The sequence below is a fragment of the Loxodonta africana genome, chromosome 6 (genome assembly GCF_030014295.1).
Source record: "Loxodonta africana isolate mLoxAfr1 chromosome 6, mLoxAfr1.hap2, whole genome shotgun sequence".
Lineage (NCBI taxonomy): Eukaryota > Metazoa > Chordata > Mammalia > Proboscidea > Elephantidae > Loxodonta > Loxodonta africana.
The window spans coordinates 57,775,313-57,794,243 of record NC_087347.1 but is presented as its reverse complement, the minus strand read 5'-3'; the positions used below and the strand labels follow the sequence as shown (position 1 = coordinate 57,794,243).

Genomic DNA, 18,931 nt, shown 5'->3' with positions numbered 1-18,931 from the left:
AGATAATCGTTATTTGCATTTTTAAAAGTTCTCTGAGTGTTTCAGAAACGATGTTCTTGTACTAACATGTTTTCATGTTAAAGGAAATGAAAATTTTTAACCTGGCTTTTAAAAAACTCCTCTCCTGGATTGTTAACATCTTGGAATGCTTCCCTAGGCAATCTGGAAGTTATTGGTCTCTTGTAATACTTTTATGTTCTCCTTCATGTGCTGCATCCATCTTTTGTGAAGATAGAATACTGAGCATTGTTTTCCTAATACGATAATGTGTTTTAAAAACGGCATGCATTAAAAACTATCTATTCTGTTTTTTTTTTAAAGAAAAATACTAAGCATTACTAGAATCGTTGACTATATTTCTGTACAATGTGAGCAAGATATCTGTCAACACTCTTTATGTTCAAACTGTTGAGATTTTTTCATTATTCCTGTTTGTATCCTGTTTCTAACCCTTACATGGTTGATTAACGCATATTTTCTAACAGTACACTGTTAGAGATGTCGTATTTTCTGCGTTCTACATTTTAACTGCACTTGCATTAATGAAGAGTATACCTTCACAGATATATTTTTATCAGGAACATTTTGACTTTCCTGCAAAGAAGGTAAAGGTGTTAGTTCTGTTTGACTTCAAAAAGTTGATTTGATATATTTTTCTAATAAGTGCATGTAATGGTTCTCCTGTTCTAACTTCCCAAAACCCTTTTGTCTCATTATTTATGTGGAATTATTTCTCTTAATTCGTATGTTCCTTATAGCCAGGAAAATACTGTACAAATTGGAGTAAGAGACTTCATATAAATAAATATGTAAATGCTAAATTTAAAGATAGTCAATCGTTGGATCCCATTTCCTTTTCTATTTTTTCATAGTGGAAAATGTTTACATTTTAGACCTATAGTTTCTACAAACATTATGCGTGAGAATAAGTTTTTTTTTTTTTTTTTTTTTAATATCAGTTACCTGTGGTGTCATCACAGGTAATATATGTAAGGAAGAGGGGGGCACCAATGCCATTTCTTCAGTCATGTTCACCCCATGGTCATAAAAGAAAAAAAAAAAATTCTCTTCCCTTGTTTCAATTCCTCTCTCTTATCCCTCCTCTCTCTTTTTTTTCTCCCTCCTTCTCATTTCTCTATCCCTTCTGGCTCCTTTGGAATGCCTCCTTTTCTTTCTCTCACTCACCGACCCACCCCTTCCTAAAAAAAAAAAAACATTTTTCCTCAACTCTGCTGCTCTCTTCCCTTCTCCCATCACCCCTTCCTTTCATCATCCAAGTGTCTCCATCTCTTGTCTTTCTTCTTCCCTTTTGCCTCCTCCCCCTTCCTTTCCCTGGCACTGTCAACCCTCTTCCTCTCTTATCCCTCTTCCCCTTCCCTCTCAGTCCTGCCCCCACCCAAGACAACGTTACAATGACCAGTCTTTGGTTAGGATCCAAATAACTAGCACCCTCCACCCCAATCAGGATTTTTACTTTTTTTTTTTTAACTGTTAAATTCTCCTAATTTCATGGGGCAAAAAAAAATCGGTGTTCCCATTTTTTGGAAATATTATAAACCTTGGTTTTTAGTTCCAAATATTTATAGTTGCCTAATGGTTGCAGTATTTTATAAGCATGATGATCATTTGTCTTCTCTAGTCCAACTTTAGAAAGGAAAAAAAAAAGAGTTTGATACCTACAATTTTTATACCACATGACTCCCCCTTCCCCTACTCTCTAGCTGCAGAAAATAATTACTGTCTATGGAATTTTGCTGATACATTTATGTGTTCTTAAGCTAAAAAGAAGTTCAGTATTTTTTTGTCTGTCATGGAAACAAAACAATTTAAGTGTTTTAGATAGTACGTCTTATGTTCCCTATATATGCGTTACAAGAAAATTCTGTTGGTAGGTACGATTAAAGTAGATGATTAAATATACAGCACTTTGAGAACAGTTCTGGGCTCTAGGATGCTAGTATTTGCTCTAATAACCCTAGAGGGAAACAACACAGCTCTAATGATCACTAACTTCCACTCACAGGAGTTTTCTGGAGCATAAAACATGTCCTCACAAATAATTTTGGTCATTTTACAAATTTGTGAAAGTTGTATTTATGTCTTTTAATTTCACCAATGGAGAAACGTGGTCTATTTTATATTTCCTGTACTGTTTATGGAAACCCTGGTGGCATAGTGGTTAAGTGCTACGGCTGCTAACCAAAAGGTCCACAGTTCAAATCCACCAGGCGCTCCTTGGAAACCCGGTGGGGCAGTTCTACCCTGTCCTGTAGGGTCGCTATGAGTCAGAATTGATTATGAGTCAGAATTGACTCCAGGCAATGGGTTATGGGCCAAATTTTAAGCATGAGGGATCGCCACCTAGTGGCTGACGGCAAATTACTTTTTAAATAACCATTGCCAACATTAATGTTATATACCTGAATTGAGTATTTTAAAGCGAAGTTTTAAAATATTAAATGTGTAAATTTTAGTATTAAATGCCATTCTCCTAAGGAAATGAATATATTATTGACATAACGTTGCTCACACACAGACACAATGGCAACAGTATTCAAAGACTAGGGAAATGCTTGAGTGTCATGGCTGTTTTCAAAACTCCACATATGGATTTTTTAAAAAAATATTTTTCAAGTCTTTAATATAGTCTTTATTTAATATATTTTACTCACTGCTTACTAGATAACTGATGGATACATATTACTAAGTAATATTGGTTCATTAGGGAAGGAACAGGAACTTTAATTATGTTCTAATACTAGGGCTTCTATATTTCGCTACACTGATAATCCCACTTAAATAAATTGTGGACCTTTACTTGTCTGGGAATTGCAAAACCATAAATGGACTCAGAGAATAAGTTCCTTATAACTTGTTTTGAGATTCTATTTTCCATTACGCTTGAAGAGAGGATTGGTAACTAATCACGTAACATTCAAGTTTTCCGATTGTGTTCCCCGTACAGTTAAACATATGAGCTAATGGGGGAAAAGTGTAGCAGATAATCATTAAAAATAATTGCACCTTTAAGAGGAGAGAAAACGTAATTGCTCAGAAATCTTAGTGTCAGCCATCTAACATTGCATTCATGCTTGAGTTAAGACAGAGTTAAGACTAGAACCAAAATTTTGTCAAACCCTAGGTAACTAGAGAACATAAAACGTACATTAAGTTCATGGTGTCTGACTTTCAGACAGAGATTAGACAGGCCTATAAAACAAAAAATAATGCCCGTGAGGAATACACTTCTTAGTTCAATCAAATATGCAAGACCAAATAGGCAACTCCTATCCAAAAGCCGGATGAGAACGCAGGAAAGGACAGGAACTGGACAAATGGACACAGGGAATCCGGGGTGGAATGGAAGAATGTGCTGGCACATTGCAAGCATTGCAACCAATGTCACAAAATAATACGTGCATAAATTTTTGAATGAGAAAAAAAATTCATAGTGTCTGAATTTTCTTATTTTTGCAATTATTTCTCATTAAAAGGAGATACTAAAAAATTATATATTGTCATAGAAAATACACAAGCTAATGCATTTATAAAGGTAATTAAGGGGATATTTTTCTGTTCAATACACAAATTTGAATTGGTAATCCTACTTAAAAAAAAAAAAAGAAATTCAGAAGCTTATGATTTAACCAGATGCTATCATCAGTTCTGTGATCATATAAATTATAAGTAAATAAAGCATTATTGATACAAAATTTTGTGTTTTTCATTCATGATGCATTGTGTTTCCTTAGCACCTCGAAAGTATTGTACAACGGATGATGTAAATGCCAATAAATAAATAGATATTCTGATTAAATTCTGAAATTAAACACCTTAGCTTTATAAGAGAGCTAAACCACTGCAACAATTCTGGGAAAGAAGGAAAGACTATGATTACATGTCTTTTAACTAATTCAGATTCCTGGGTTGGTGTCTTATCTACCCAGAACCCATAAGATAGAATCTTATCTACAGACATATTGAAAAAAAAAAATCATTGGCTCAGTTTGTCAGGGGTTTAGCTGAGTTGACAGGATAAAAAAAAGATCCTCAGAAGGGCCACTGCTCCAAATCCAGTCTCACGCCAGCTGTGAGCTGTCAGAGAGAAGACTGCCATCTACCGAAACTTCATGGTTTCTACCAGGATGACTCTTCTGTACAAATTTCCAAAGATTTTTGTAGCCCAGTTCTTTTATTTTTGTAGCGTCAAATGGTATCACCACCTTGAAGTGATTAAAGCGGATTGCTTAAGAGTTAAAGCTTTGAAGATGAAAGATGTTGTTTCTCAGCTGGCTATGAGGAACATTTGTAAAGTTTCCAGGTCTACAGTGACTTTTTGGAAACATCTCACTGGACTGTTTCTTGTAAAACATATTTCCTTGGAAAAAAAGCTCAGTCTCATTGTTTTCCATACTAAAAAAAAAAAATCCTAAGACTCTAAGTTTTAAAAAAGATTCACAGTTTTCAAAGGGAAAAACTTTGCATGTTTCTCGTCAAGATGACAACGGAAAAACTGAGAGCTTTTCTTACACAAATCATTTGTTAACTGCAGCTTGGAGAGTTACATTAACCACCAGAATTTCTGTCTGTGCCTAATGAAAACACAGCAGAAGTGGATTCCTTTCTGATTAACTAATAAAACCCTGGTATTTTCCATGACCAAGGTCAAAAACTGCCTTTAAAATGTAATTTTAATGAAGAACATGAAAAGTTGAAATAAGAGAGGCAAAAGTAAAAATGCCCAAAAGAAGTAAAAATCAAAGATGAAAGATCCAGAAAATATTGAAAGTTAAATTTGCTTTGAAAACTAATGTTGAAAAATTTCTACTTCAGTACAATGACATTTATATTTCTGAAACTTTGTTTTCTGTAGTATTTGGGATGGAGGCTGGTAAACATGAATGTACTTCTCAGTTTAACTGAAATCAGAGAAACTTTTCTTTGGATTTTCATATCATGTTTATAATGCCCAAACTTAGAAGGAAAACTTCTAATGAAGTTAGAAGTTTATTGGTATGAATCATTCAGTAGCTTTATTTTCTGAAAATTAATTTCTTACTAAGACAGCCTAAACATAGTGTTTGCATTGGATACAGAGGCCTTATCTGTTTGGTTTTTTGGGTTTGTTGTTGTTACAGCACCATTTCTCTGTCTGTAGTCAGATGCCTGCTGGCTTTCTGAGTCACAGTTTAATCATGTTGGTGGTCTGGTTGTTGTCAGGGAAGCCTTGCAGATATAACTCTTTTTCATAAGGTCAGGAGGAAATAAACAATAGAACTCAACTCCAGATGCTATCTTCCTGTTTTGAGACCAAAGAGAGACTATATGTTGCAGAAAAAGTTATTTCTTACAAATCTGCCTTTCTAGACTCTAATTCTAACTTTTCAGGGCTTATGAACCATATTGGCATGGAGTTTTGAAGATGGCCTCTTTAGTTCTATCTAGCCTTTGGCACAGCAGGAAGGGAAAAAAATGTAGTGGTTAAGATTATCAAATCTAGAGACAGCCTTCCTATATTCAAAACTTAGCTTTACCCCTTGCCATGTAACCTTGGGAAAATTACCCTCTCAGTGTCTGAGATTTCTTGTCTGTAAAATTAGACTTATGACAACACTCACCTCTTTGGGCCATTGGGAGGTCTAAATAAGATAGATGTATAAAGCACTGAGATCAGTGCCCACAACATCAGAAGTACTGTACAAGTACTACCTAGTATTAGTTTTACTAATACTGGCAAACAAAATTACTGTGAAGAAGGAATTAAAGTACTTACCCATCGGGTTACCGTAAGTCCCAATTGACTCAATGGTAACTAACAACAACAACATTGATTTAGTGGTAAAGAAAGTAAGTTGTAAAATTTTAGTTATCAGGTGCAAAATTTAAGGATGTTTGCCAACTGTAACAGAATAGCTCAAATGTATTTTCTTCAATGTTCTTGTAATTTGGCACAAATCAAATTGCATTACAGAAGCAATGGCTGATTATTGGATATAGAATACTTTTAATTTTCCAATTCTCTATTTTTAATCTTGGCAGGATAAAATGTTGATCACAAAAAAGAAAAAATTTAATTGGAGACATGAAAATCATATATCTATAAAGAATAAAACAAAAACATCTAGAAATGATTAATAGTTTTGTTTTTTTTTTTCCCGTGGGGACAAGAATAAACAAAATCTACCTTGTTCATGCAAAATAGTGCTTTAAAATTGAAGTGATTCATCTACATAAAAAAAAAAAAAACACATAGCCTACAAATATTTCCTTCAGAACCCTTTTTGTTAACTCATCTAACATATTTTAAGATTCCTTAAATTCCTGGGTTATAAACATCCTGACTTCTGGACAGCTCATACTTGCCCTTTAGTGTTATGTAAATTTGTCCACACTTTGAAACAATTGAACCAACCCTACTGCAACAAACTCTTCATCACAGTCACCTTCACCTGCTGCTTGTGCAGCTTTTAGATCACTGACAAGGCTTCGAGCTTTCTCTTGCAGTACAAACCAAAAAAAAAAACCAAACCCACTGCCATCGAGTCAATTCCAACTCATAGCAACCCTATAGGACAGAGTAGAACTGCCCCATAGAGTTTCCAAGGAGCACCTGGTGGATTTGAACTGCAGACTTCTTGGTTATCAGCTATAGCACTTAACCACTATGCCACCAGGGTTTTCCTCTTGTAGTACTGAAAAAAAAAAAAGCTAAATAAAGAACTGTATGTACCTGTTCCAACTTACCTACAAATTTGACTTAAAGGCACACTCAGGAACAGATCTCATTCATAACCCAGGGACTGCCTTATTTCTACTCATATGTAAAAACATATTTAATAAAAACGTATGTTTTCCAAGCATCAGTAGCATTTAAAAGTAAAACATCTTTCAGTTGGAAACCATGTGAACTCTATACACCCACACTTATAAAAAATATTCAACTTTCCAATATAATGAGAGAATAATATTATGATAATTTACTTCATCTGTTAGTTTTAGATTTTCATATTAAACAATACCTTTCCCTAAATAAGTATTCAGTAAGAATAGATAAGAAAAAATAAACTTGCCACTGAAGCTAAAAGAAAAATTTAATTGAATGTTTGAAGGAATATTATTTTTACTCCAAAAATTATTTCAAGACAAGCATAATCTGCTTTATTTTTTAGTCACAACAATAGAAGTCAACATAAGTTAACATTTGAAGAATGTAAACAAAAAATAAAAAAGAATGCTTTAAGTACAACTAAAAATATAAGATTATGTTACTTGGTTTTATTTTTCTCTAAAGTTCTAAAAAAGAAAACTAGAAGATTAAAGAAGGTAAGAGTGGATTATGTCATGTGCTAGCTTCATTTTGCTTTGTAATTTAGAGCCCAGCAAAGAGATTATTTAGTCTAATCCATTGCTTCTGTGACCACAAAATAAATGTATTTCAGAACTGTGTTTTACAATAAGGAACAAAACTCAAAATGACATGAGAGGTGGATTTTAAAATTATTTGCAAATTAGAACAAGGAGATTTAGTTTAGACAACAACAATAAAAGAACTGAAAGATCTATTACTTTGTCCAGTAATAAAAATGAGATTATTTGCCTTTTATTTCACATCTTTGTAAAAAGTATTTTAATTTATGTATATCTAAACTGCTCTACAATTCAGGTTTCTAAGAAAAGAAGGGAGTAGTATGAGAAGACAATTACTTCTGAATCCCATTTTCTATTCCATTTCTAAATACTGCAAAAGCTAGAACATTTTATTCCTCTTGAAAATAAAACCTTTTCTTTACTCTGCCATGATTTTCCCACAGATAACTAGGTTATGGTACTAAAACTGAGAACCATGAGACACCTGGGTAAGAGGTTCAGTTTCCAGTAGGACGTATTGTCAATCATGTTTTATCATGCACAGAACAATACCTTAAAGGAAACTGCACAACATTTTCTCAACAGAGAAAGAAAGGTCTGACTTTCAGCCACAAGTTTCTACAGGAACTGACTTTTCAGGAGAGCCAAATTTCTTTCAAAGTGTACATGAAATAAGCCATGCCAATAAACAAAACTGCGATGATTTGTATTTTTCAAACAACCTAACTTTCTTCTTTGTCTTGTTATAGTAGGACTTTCACTTTCTAATGTAAAACCAATCATACACATACCATGTTAACTGTCAGCAACAAATGTGAGGAAAAAAACTCACCATAAGAATATGGGAACTTCAAAAAAATAGAAGTGCACTAAAATAACTCCACCTTTATAGTGATGTCTCTGTCTTTTAAAAAAATTCTATATATGATTTATAATAAAATTGGAAAAAAAAGGCTAACCAACAATTTTCATTTATATAGCACTGGATTTAACTTAATACTAACAAATTCTTTTACTACTTTTTATAAGCCAATATTGTGCTCATCTCTTTAACAATTTGCAGAGCCGATGGAAAAATACAATATATCTAGTGATAGGATGACACTCTCCTGAGACATATAAGCACAGGAAGATAAGTGCACAGAAAATAAAAGGCTTATGTTAATTTCAAGACAGATTAGGAACATAGGAAGAGTAGATATTTAAAAAACGAGGTGCTTGAATTTTGTTTTAAATGCTACCCTCATTTGTCTCTAAAGTGCCATCAGTATTCAGTAGTTCATTTCTATAACACAGATTCTATGTTAAATGTAGGAAGATCCCTGATACAGAGATGAAGAACTGAAGGAATCATTAGTTTAAACTACCAGGATTTTCAGGGGTGGGGGGAAGTTTACAGTCCAGATTATTAAGGGCAATATCCTGATCTAAAGATAATCTGTAAGAATATTTCACATAAAGTTTATTTTCAGAAATGTTTAAGAAGATAAATTTTAAGAAGAAAGGACCAAAGCCAAGATCAAGGAATGTATTCAATTTTACCAAACAACCTTCCCATCTTATTCAAACTTTCAGAACTTTTCTGCAAACCAATGCATGTGGTTTTTAAATATAAAATTTCAGTTCTCCTTAGAGAACAAATGAGTATACACCCTCTGATATTATCACTGTTTATAATAATGGCATCTTCCATGGCACTGCTCCAGTAGGTCCACTTCACTTGCGCTGAAGTAAGCGCTCTGGCATTCTGCTTTTATGTTCACTAAGTATAAAGGAATGCTCTTTTAAAAGCTTAGACAATATTCTTTCCAGTGTTCTAATCTATCAGTTTCAAACATGGAGGAGGACCTAGAATAACTCTACTAAATAAACAGATTCTTTCTTGCCTATCTAAAATTGCAATAAAATAATCTTGCTGTCTTTTATTAGTCTTAAATCATGCTGGGAAATGGTAACAGTCTGGATGGACTTTTCAACTTCCTGAATCGACTGAGGGTGTTGCACAGGCCATTAAATGCACATCTGCACACATAAATAGAAACAGGGACTCAAGGCCATTTCAGTTCTCTGTAGATTCTGTAGGTTCTGAAATTCTTTTTTTTTTTTTTTAATGAATTTTACTAAACCAGCTAAACATTTAAACAAAAAGTATTTATAACAAAACAAAACAAAGTATTTACACATGATCCTAAATCATTGAAAGAAGATTGAAACAGGAACTTAAAAGGCAATCTTCATGGTTGTATGCAATATCCAAGATGGAAAAATCTCAAGACCTACTCAAAGGCCTTTTGGCTACAAGGCAAAGTGTAGTTGTTGAACTACTTTCTTCCTCCTAAGCAGGTCTCCTTCCGCAGACATTTCGAAGATCCTGGCTTTGAGAAAATAAAATTTCACTGTCTCACAAAAGTACAAAAGTACTGAACAGTACACCATTTGTTGTTTGCAAAAATTTTTGCAGATGTTTAAAAACATTACTTGTTTATTCAATTACTGGCAAGCTATCACAGTAATCTTTAAGAACTCAAATTGTATTTAACCACAATCCACAGCTAATGCTTTAAGAATTGAGACCAGGTTTTATGTTAGCCAACCCTAAGCTGATTCATTGCTAATAGCTGCTGAAATTTCAGTACCTAACATATAATTAGGAAGCAAGTCTAAAATCTTGGTCAAAGCAAATTTTTGACCATCTTAAGCCACAAATACACATGACAGTGATTCATATTTTTCCCTATTATTCCTTTCTGATATTTGTTTTTTTAAAAGAAAAAAAAAGTTTTCTTCTTTTCTTCTTTTAGTGATTTGGAAACCTCTTTCCATGAATATGGGATATACAACCTATTATGCCATATCGTATTGACCTACTAATGCCAACAGAACTAGCAGTGACATTCAATACATACAATAAGCTTTGTTAAAGTTTTCCCAGGAATCTCTGGAAAGACTTTTTTTATGCTGCCAAGAGTAGCTTAGTTTTCTCCTGACTTCCTCAACTAGGTTAATAAAATCCAGAAACTCTTCAGAGTCAGCGACAAACTTGTCTTTTTTGTTTAATGATCCCATCTACTGTTAAAGCAAAGAATAGCAATTGGGTAGAAAGTCTTCTTTTCAACTGTACAATCAATAAATATGTGTCTAAGTACTTGTGTGATGTCCGTTGGTGTTAAATTCTTATTAAATACAAAATTAAAATACCCATTAGTGTTAAAGAAAATTTACTATGGTATGCAAATATTGATGTATTTAATAAACAGATTTGGAATTTTAAGCATTCTTTTACTACTTAGCAAATTGTGTAGAAAAATATGATTGTCATAATGATTTGTGAATTTCATTTTTTTTGTACATAAGCATGTTTATAAGGGCATGTTTATGAGTTAGTTTACCAAAAGAAGAAATGATTTGTTTCAAAATACCTCTGCTTTGTGCTATTAAGCTTTAAAATACTACTTGTGTGTGGGGGGAAAGCCTAGGTACACACCTAGTCTTTGTGCTGAAAGTTCATAAGGAATAGCTCTAAGTCTCTTAAGGTTTCTAAGAATATGGAAGAAATATAATAAATTCTAAAAGACATGCACAATGCTTTTGAAGGGCTTATATATAAAATGAAAATCCACACTTTCTGCTTTAAATAAAATGAGACTCAAGGATATGCAACTGAACCTTTATAAAAGATTATCCTTTATTCTTTAAATAAATACGCTTATTAGACTGTTTAATCTCTTATCAAGAATTAACTTATATGACTTTGTTCATGCATTTTTAGTATTGGTTAACTGCTAAAATCATTCAACAATTTTCCAGTTTAAAAGTGATTTATTCTTAGATAACTATTGAACATGGTCGCAGCAACATATTAAAAATTATATTTTAGCAAAACATAAGAAAACATCACATCATCTCACTTCTTTTCCAGCCGTTGAGGGAGGATGCACCCATCTTGGTCAGTCCTATGCTGATAGAGACGTCTGGAAGCCAGAACCCTGCCAAATATGCGTCTGTGACTCAGGAGCTGTTCTCTGCGATGACATAATATGTGATGAACAAGATTTAGACTGTCCCAACCCAGAGATCCCATTTGGAGAATGTTGTGCAGTTTGCCCACAGCCTCCAACAGCTGTGAGTTTTTTTTTTTTTTTTAATTGAAAATCTGCAAGATTCATATATTCACATGAATAGCTCCTATATCATATTTTGGTTATGTAACAATCTTTGGCTTGGTTCATTCTTTCATTACATTGTCTTATCTATTTATAAATAATTCAATAGGTACTTAGAATCATGTATCGCTGCTGTCTCCATAATAAAAGTAATCATCACTTGTGTTTAGCAGATGTTTCTGGTCTATAGGACATTTTCCAACCTTGTTAGGATATCATTCTTAGGAGAAAAAATTTTGCTGAGTATGGTACTTTATTTCTTAATGAAATGTCCAACTACATCGAGAAAAATAGCTCTGGCTCAGATTGCCTCCAATGATAGCATTACTACAAACTTTATTGCCTAAAAGTTTCTAGTGTTTCATAAATATTCTAAAGAACCATGCCAATTAGGAAAAAGTAACAATGCAAACATTATATTTCCTTTGGTATATTCTCAACTAGAAAATTAAGAGAAGCAAGTCAGACATAAAACGCCTGTTTGAGGTATACTTTCAGCTCTACTAAAATCAAGAATGAATATAAACAGAAAATATGCTACAATCATTTGACCCTAATTTTGTTTAGGTTCTTAAAATAGTTAAAAGAGAATGTTTATCTGAGCCATCAGATGACATTTAGGACAATATAGATGTAGATAGTGACCCAATTTTACTTATTATCTCACTTATTGGGACGACCACAAAAAATGTGTGTAGTTCTTGAACAACATAAATATCTTTCCTCTGTGAAATCTGGTGGGTTTAAGACAGAGACTCAAACAAATAGCAAGAAAATGGGCAATATAAAATATCATGTGGCATAATCAAGTGATTTAGTACAAAATATGTTGTAAATTTTAAGAAAATTTTCTTCTCGGTGCTTAAGAATGTATTCTTTACTATAAAAGCATGTACTATTCAGTTATTCTTAGTCATTGGCAGCCTGAGAGAAAACAAAAGTCGTGTCTGTCAAACAATCACATTGATGTTACAAGTAAAAGGTGAAGATTCCACTTTAAAACTGTGGATTAAATGTGATTTGGATTAAGAAATGAATACCCAAATTGAAATACACTTTTCATGGGAAAGTTGTTTTTATATCTTGTTTAATCTGTGTCTTTTCCATTTATTAGCCTAGTCGCCCTACTGATGGTCAAGTAGCTCGAGGCCCCAAAGGAGATCCAGTAAGTAAAGATTCTTTAGTGAAATGAAATGCATGCTAATTATTTTTCCAGTAGTTTGCTTTTTCCTTTTTTTTTTTTTCTTTCTTATCATACCCTTCCCAGATTTGAACTTTTAGGATTTAGTTTAAACAAAGGCATAAAATGACGGAGTCCCCAAGAGTACATGTAAAGATTCAGATTTCCCAAACTTCATATAATTTCTTCATCTTTACTATCATCGTGAAAAATAAAATATAAGTCAACAGTAAAAAAACAAATTACACTTAAATTGGATTAAAAATGTATTTATTCCCAAAACAATATATCACTTATATTGATTCTTCTTCTTAGAAAGTAGAGAAGCTATAATGTGATAATGATTCTGAATTACTGCGACTTCTCACTGTTCTGGAGCCCTGATGGCACAGTGGTTAAGAGCTCAGCTGCTAATCAAAAGGTCGGCAGTTGGAATCCACCAGACTCTCCCTGAAAACTCTATGGGAGGGTTCTACTCTGTCCTGTAGGAACACTATGAGTCGAAATCGACTGGCTGGCAAAGTCACTGTATCATCTATTTTTACTTCTGATTTTCTTTTTTTTTTTAGGGTCCCCCTGGTATTCCTGGGAGAAATGGTGACCCTGGTATTCCTGGACAACCAGGTTCCCCTGGTGCTCCCGGTGCCCCTGGAATCTGTCAGTCATGTCCTACTGGTGGTCAGGTAATAAATTTCAAAACCAAAATGTCTACTTTTTAAATCTACATAGTTCATCTTCTTTTCTTTAGACTATATTATGTTATCTCACAATTGTGGGTTCCCTACGTGTGTTTTCTGATTTTAAGTATTTAATAAATTATTATTTAGTGCTTATATATGCCAGGTACTAAGTGCTTTACAAATGTTCATTTTCCCTCATAATGATATTGCTGTTATATCCTTGCAAAATTCCACAACTTCTTAGAAGACATGTAATATATATACTATGTTTGAGAAATGAAACTTTAACACCCAAAAGAAGTAACTTAGATAATCTAGAAATTAGTGCAGCTGCCCACTGTTCCCTTTCCAACTCCAGTAATAGAGCCTTTGAAAGTCTGGACAAAAAGCAGTTGAAAAGCTGTGGACACTCTTTGTTGACTTCAAGTCAACAGGGTTATTCATGCTTATACCACTGCTTTGTTAAGATTTCAGCGCACATCCTGCTCCTGAACAGCATATCAACCAACTAACTGCTCTTATAACAAATAAATAAAAGTAAATGTGTGCTGCATGAAGTTAGGAGAAATTAGAAAATACATGCACAGAAGACTTGATGAGTTTAAATACTTTCCAAAATCCCTTCAGCAAGAAGCAAAGGATATCCTGTTTTATTCTTATCCTGATAACCAAATAAAATCCATATTTAGACCCAGAACTCAAAATAAAACAAGCTTCAAAGGAATACAATAAGCATTTCAGACTTTCTACTATTCTCGTGCTCATTTTCTATGGGGATTTTTATTTGGGGGTGAATCATATCAATCAGAAGCCAGGGGACATGGATTTTATTTGTATCACTAACCAGTTGGGAAAGTCATTTAACTCCTCTCTTTTTTGTGTTCAAAATGAGAAGGTTAAATTATATGATCTCAAGGCTCTTTCAAGGTTAGTTTATGGTCCTGTGTTTTCAATGTTAAAGGTGTTGCTTAGAAATTGTAGTTTGAGTAACGATAGTAGGAACAAATTATTTAGAATTAATATGGCATAGAGTTAGCTGAAAGGTTTGTGTTTCTGTAGGATATTATCTAAAGTTATAGAGAAATAGGATAATCAAGATAAATAATGCATACCACATCTAATACCTGCCGAATCCTTCGGTGTGCAGAACCTATCAGTGAATACTTGATGTTGTCCTTCTTCTAAACACTTTTGAAGAACTGTGGTCTATATACTAATGTCTTCTTATCTGTCTGGTCTCTTTGGTACAGAACTATTCTCCTCAGTATGATTCATACGATGTCAAAGCTGGAGGAGCAGGATTAGTAGGAGGCTACCCTGGACCAGCTGTATGTACAAATATTTAATGTTTTAGAGCACTAATTAGACTTCAAGTTTGTTAAATCTTGGATGGTTGTTCTTTTAGGAATACAGTATCATTATGGAATTGTACAAAATAGTCTGCAAAAGTTGGACAAGAAAATGGTGACATTATCCTAACTCCTTCTTCTATCCTGACCCATTTTTTCCTTACCACCTCTCTTTTCATAACTGTTTTGCCACTCCTTCCTTCTTTATACAACCACCTACCTGTAATGGGGGCCCTCTGGCCTTCATGCTTATGTCTCACTCTCTTACATAGCCCTTACTTTTTAACTAAATTATATTTTTGTTTTCCACTTCTTCTTTTTCTCAACTATGTTGCTGAGAATCCTTTTCTTTTTTTTGGTGTCTTGTATTAAATGCTACTTTCTAGATGCTTATGCAAGTGATGAATATCCAGTATAACAATCTGTCTCACCTCAAATCTTCAAATCAAATATTTCCAAGATTTACTGAGTCTTTAAGCTCATCTGCCTTAAATGGTAGATACATTGTATCCAAAGTGTTTCCTTCAATGTAAATGGATTAAAATTTTGATAGTAGAAAATATCAAAAATCATTGAAACCTGGGGACATGCATATGAAACCTAGTATGCCCCCGTAAATGACCCTTGTTATAGCACAACCTCCTGGGAAGAGAGGTGCGTGTAGGAGTGTATGCAAGTGTAAATGAAAGCATGGAAATGGTACTGGATTCTCCAGGATTATGCAGGATTACTGTCCAGATCATTGAACCTCTTATTTGTGATTTCCAAAACTAGTGGGACAAAACTTTAGCCAATGAATCCAAATGACCAGTTAAAGAAAGCCCCTTAGAGTTGATGTAAATTAAATTGGAAAAAGAAAATTTTACAAACCTCTATAGTTTTTTTTTTTTTTAGGGATTTTTGTGTGTGTGTGTATCTTTCAAAGCTGGAAGGAGAATTAGGCTAATTTAGACAAACATTGGGTTTAACACAGCTACATTCCCATTATGAATTTTTTTAATTAGCTGTATTTTTTTAAACAAAAAAAACTAAATAAGGCCACTTCTTTTTGACATCCAATAAAAGAGATTACAAGAGAATATTTAATTACAAATTTTTGTTTTATAAATTTATTATCTGTATTTAGAAATAGCATACCACAACACTAAAGGTTTTCTAGTTTAATCTGTATTTCTGAACAATGATCAATCAAGTAGTTATAAATTACTGCTCTTCTGGTTATGAAATCTCCATGCTAATTTAATTCTGTGCCATCTATATCAATATAGTTATAAATCTGGGGGTTGATTTACATCGCTATTTTAGAGACTTGGAGCACCGGCTTTATAAAAAAAAAATAGCAAGCAGATAAACATTTTTCCACACTGAGTTTGGCTGCCAGTTGAAAAACTGGTTCTTCACCAGAGCTGGTATCCTTCTAATATTGCAGGGATTCTCATAGCATTTTGTATTGATTTTTTCATATTTTGAAGCCCTTTTCTAGGAGATTCATGTCAATACTTTATAACATTGTGAATATTTTTGACTGATTCTGTGGGAATTTAATTTAGAGTGATGGTTTCTTATTGAGATCTTTATAGAACTTACAGAACTAATCATATTCATGAATAGTTATCAAGTAATGAGATACAATTGTTCTCACTTTAAAGGTGTCAATATCATTCCTAAACACAAGTCATTTCCTTGATGCATGAATAAAGTATATTTCATATGCATTTATTTTGTATTTATCTTTCGAATTTACATTCCAGGGTCCTCCAGGCCCTCCAGGTCCCCCTGGTACATCTGGCCATCCTGGCTCCCCTGTAAGTATAGGCCTTAGTGGCTCTTTCTTCTTCATGCATATTATACCTCGTTAATAGAAATTCCTGCTTTAAGTTATCCATTCCCAACATGGATAATCCCAAATTAAGTAGATCAGTCCTAACCAAGAAACTGAACATTCCTCTATAGATGCTGAAGTTGTATTTTTAATACCCTTCCAATAACAGCTATTAGCAAGTAAAACCTTGGTCATATTAAACTGCATTTAACTTACATGTTATGTGGCTTCAAATTCAAAATGATTACATTGAAAATGAATTTTTTTCAGATCAGAATGAAGTTAATTTCTTCCATTCCATTCCATTATTTCATATTAGATGGAATGGAATGGAATGGAATGGAATGGAATGGAATGGAATGGAATGGAATGGAATGGAATGGAATGGAATGGAATGGAATGGAATGGAATGGAATGGAATGGAATAAATTAACTTTATTCTGATCTGAAAAAAAATTGGTCAGCCTTTACAAGCTGGAATCAAATTAGCTACCTACATTCTCAAATCCTGATTTCTTACTATCTTCAAGATGTAATTGAATCATATGAAGATTATGTTGTTTTCAAAATATTTAAATATTATTCAATCCTCTAGGGTGCTCCAGGATACCAAGGTCCCCCTGGTGAACCTGGACAAGCTGGTCCTGCAGTAAGTAATGATTAAATCTATATTTAGTAAATTAAAAATTCCATATAGAAACCACCTTCAGTTTCTAAAACATAGTTATTCTGACTCTTTGCAACCCTATAGGGCAGAGTAGAACTGCCCCGTAGGGTTTCCAAGGATCGGCTGGTGGGTTCCAGCTGCTAATCTTTTGGTTAATGGTCAAGCTCTTAACCACTGCACCACCAGGGCTCCAAACATATTCATTGGCTCCCACAAAGTATAGCTTAAATGTAGAATTAAATTTTAAAATAAAAAATAGTATTTTTATTACAGTTAAGCTAGTTTCTAAGATCTCTTGAGCTCTTTTAATAGTTTAGATATCTTAGTGACATTCACTTTTTAATTCCCTGGCTCATTAGCCATCAGAATAGCCCACCTCCTAGTGATGATACAGATCCTTTCTCTATTCAGTGTAGATCATTTTCCTCTAGATTTACCCAGTTCACCCTTCTATGTAGTCTTCTGATATGTCGTTTTAAACTTAATTTGGTGGAAATAAGTGTTATCTAGCAGAGACCTCCAGGAGGACATGCTGTGTAAGTAAGCAAGTGAGGTGGAATTAGATTAATTCAACCTTTCAAACTATTAAGAAATACTTGTCTTTAGCACATTTGGATTTATAAATACAAGCACATGTAAGATATAGATACATAATGCTTTTAATTTCCATTAAGATAAGTTTAATAGACAGTAAATATTAGATATAATATACATATAACATTAACTCAGCAAGTATCAATTTTGCGAACAACATTGAGAGTATTTTCCAAAAGAAGACTTCCTCTGGGAGCACTCATAATATGTAAAAATAAATTAACATAACAGAAAAAGCTACAAATATATTTGTTTTTGTTTTTCCGCTGCCGTTGTTGTTGTTTTTTAATTATTTCCTTATTTTCAGGGCCCTCCAGGACCTCCTGGTGCTATAGGTCCTGCTGGTCCTGCTGGAAAAGATGTAAGTGTTCAAGGGTTGCACGTAGATAAAGCAAAGTTCAACTTGGAATATTCTAAATAGCATGTACTGTTTGCCAGAATGTCAGAGGGAAAACCTTATTCAGAAAATTCTTGATGTCTTAACATTTTAGCACATATTAATCTTTGAATATCTGTACAGTATTTACATAGCGAGATATATCATTTATTGAATTCCAGACTAATAGAACCTCCAAATGTGCTTCTTGACTTTCTCAAGAGGATTTAGCCAGTGAATATATCACTTAACTGGAGCAGAAATAAATTTCTTCTCTCTGCCTCTTATAAAGAAGAAACTTTAAGAACTTGAAATATCAATACTTTATGAACTTGAAAACTTATAAGGATCTTTAATATTATGCCATTGAATATTTCCCATTTAATTTCGAATGGCAAAATTCTTCTCACTAGGCTGAGGGATAGTCGTAACATGCCAGTGAGGAGGGATGTCTGTATTATCCCTTCACAAGTTTATACCAAGGTGAGAGAAGCCCTCATTCCATCTACTAAGAAAGTAGTCTAACAATTGTACCTTTAGCCCAACTATTTTGTTGAACCGTTGGACATAAAAGCATAGTTAGTTCCTAATTGTCTACAATGTATTTTCTCATACACAAGCACCTAGTAGTCTCTATTTCTCCATCTAGGGGGAATCAGGAAGACCTGGACGAACCGGAGAGCGAGGACTGACTGGACCTCCAGTAAGTCTTCAGCATCCAATAAATCAGTT

The 18,931-nt window shown here is 33.6% G+C and overlaps 1 protein-coding gene across 1 annotated transcript in view; it reads left to right on the top strand.

Moving 5' to 3' along the window:
• Positions 1 to 18,931, top strand: part of COL3A1 (collagen type III alpha 1 chain) — a 42,756-nt gene that overhangs the window by 383 nt on the left and 23,442 nt on the right. Inside the window, exons 2-9 of the mRNA XM_064286907.1 lie at positions 11,288 to 11,490; positions 12,646 to 12,696; positions 13,281 to 13,394; positions 14,642 to 14,719; positions 16,492 to 16,545; positions 17,158 to 17,211; positions 18,131 to 18,184; positions 18,849 to 18,902. Coding sequence (XP_064142977.1) covers positions 11,288 to 11,490; positions 12,646 to 12,696; positions 13,281 to 13,394; positions 14,642 to 14,719; positions 16,492 to 16,545; positions 17,158 to 17,211; positions 18,131 to 18,184; positions 18,849 to 18,902 — 662 coding nt within the window. The remainder of the gene's footprint in view (positions 1 to 11,287; positions 11,491 to 12,645; positions 12,697 to 13,280; positions 13,395 to 14,641; positions 14,720 to 16,491; positions 16,546 to 17,157; positions 17,212 to 18,130; positions 18,185 to 18,848; positions 18,903 to 18,931) is intronic.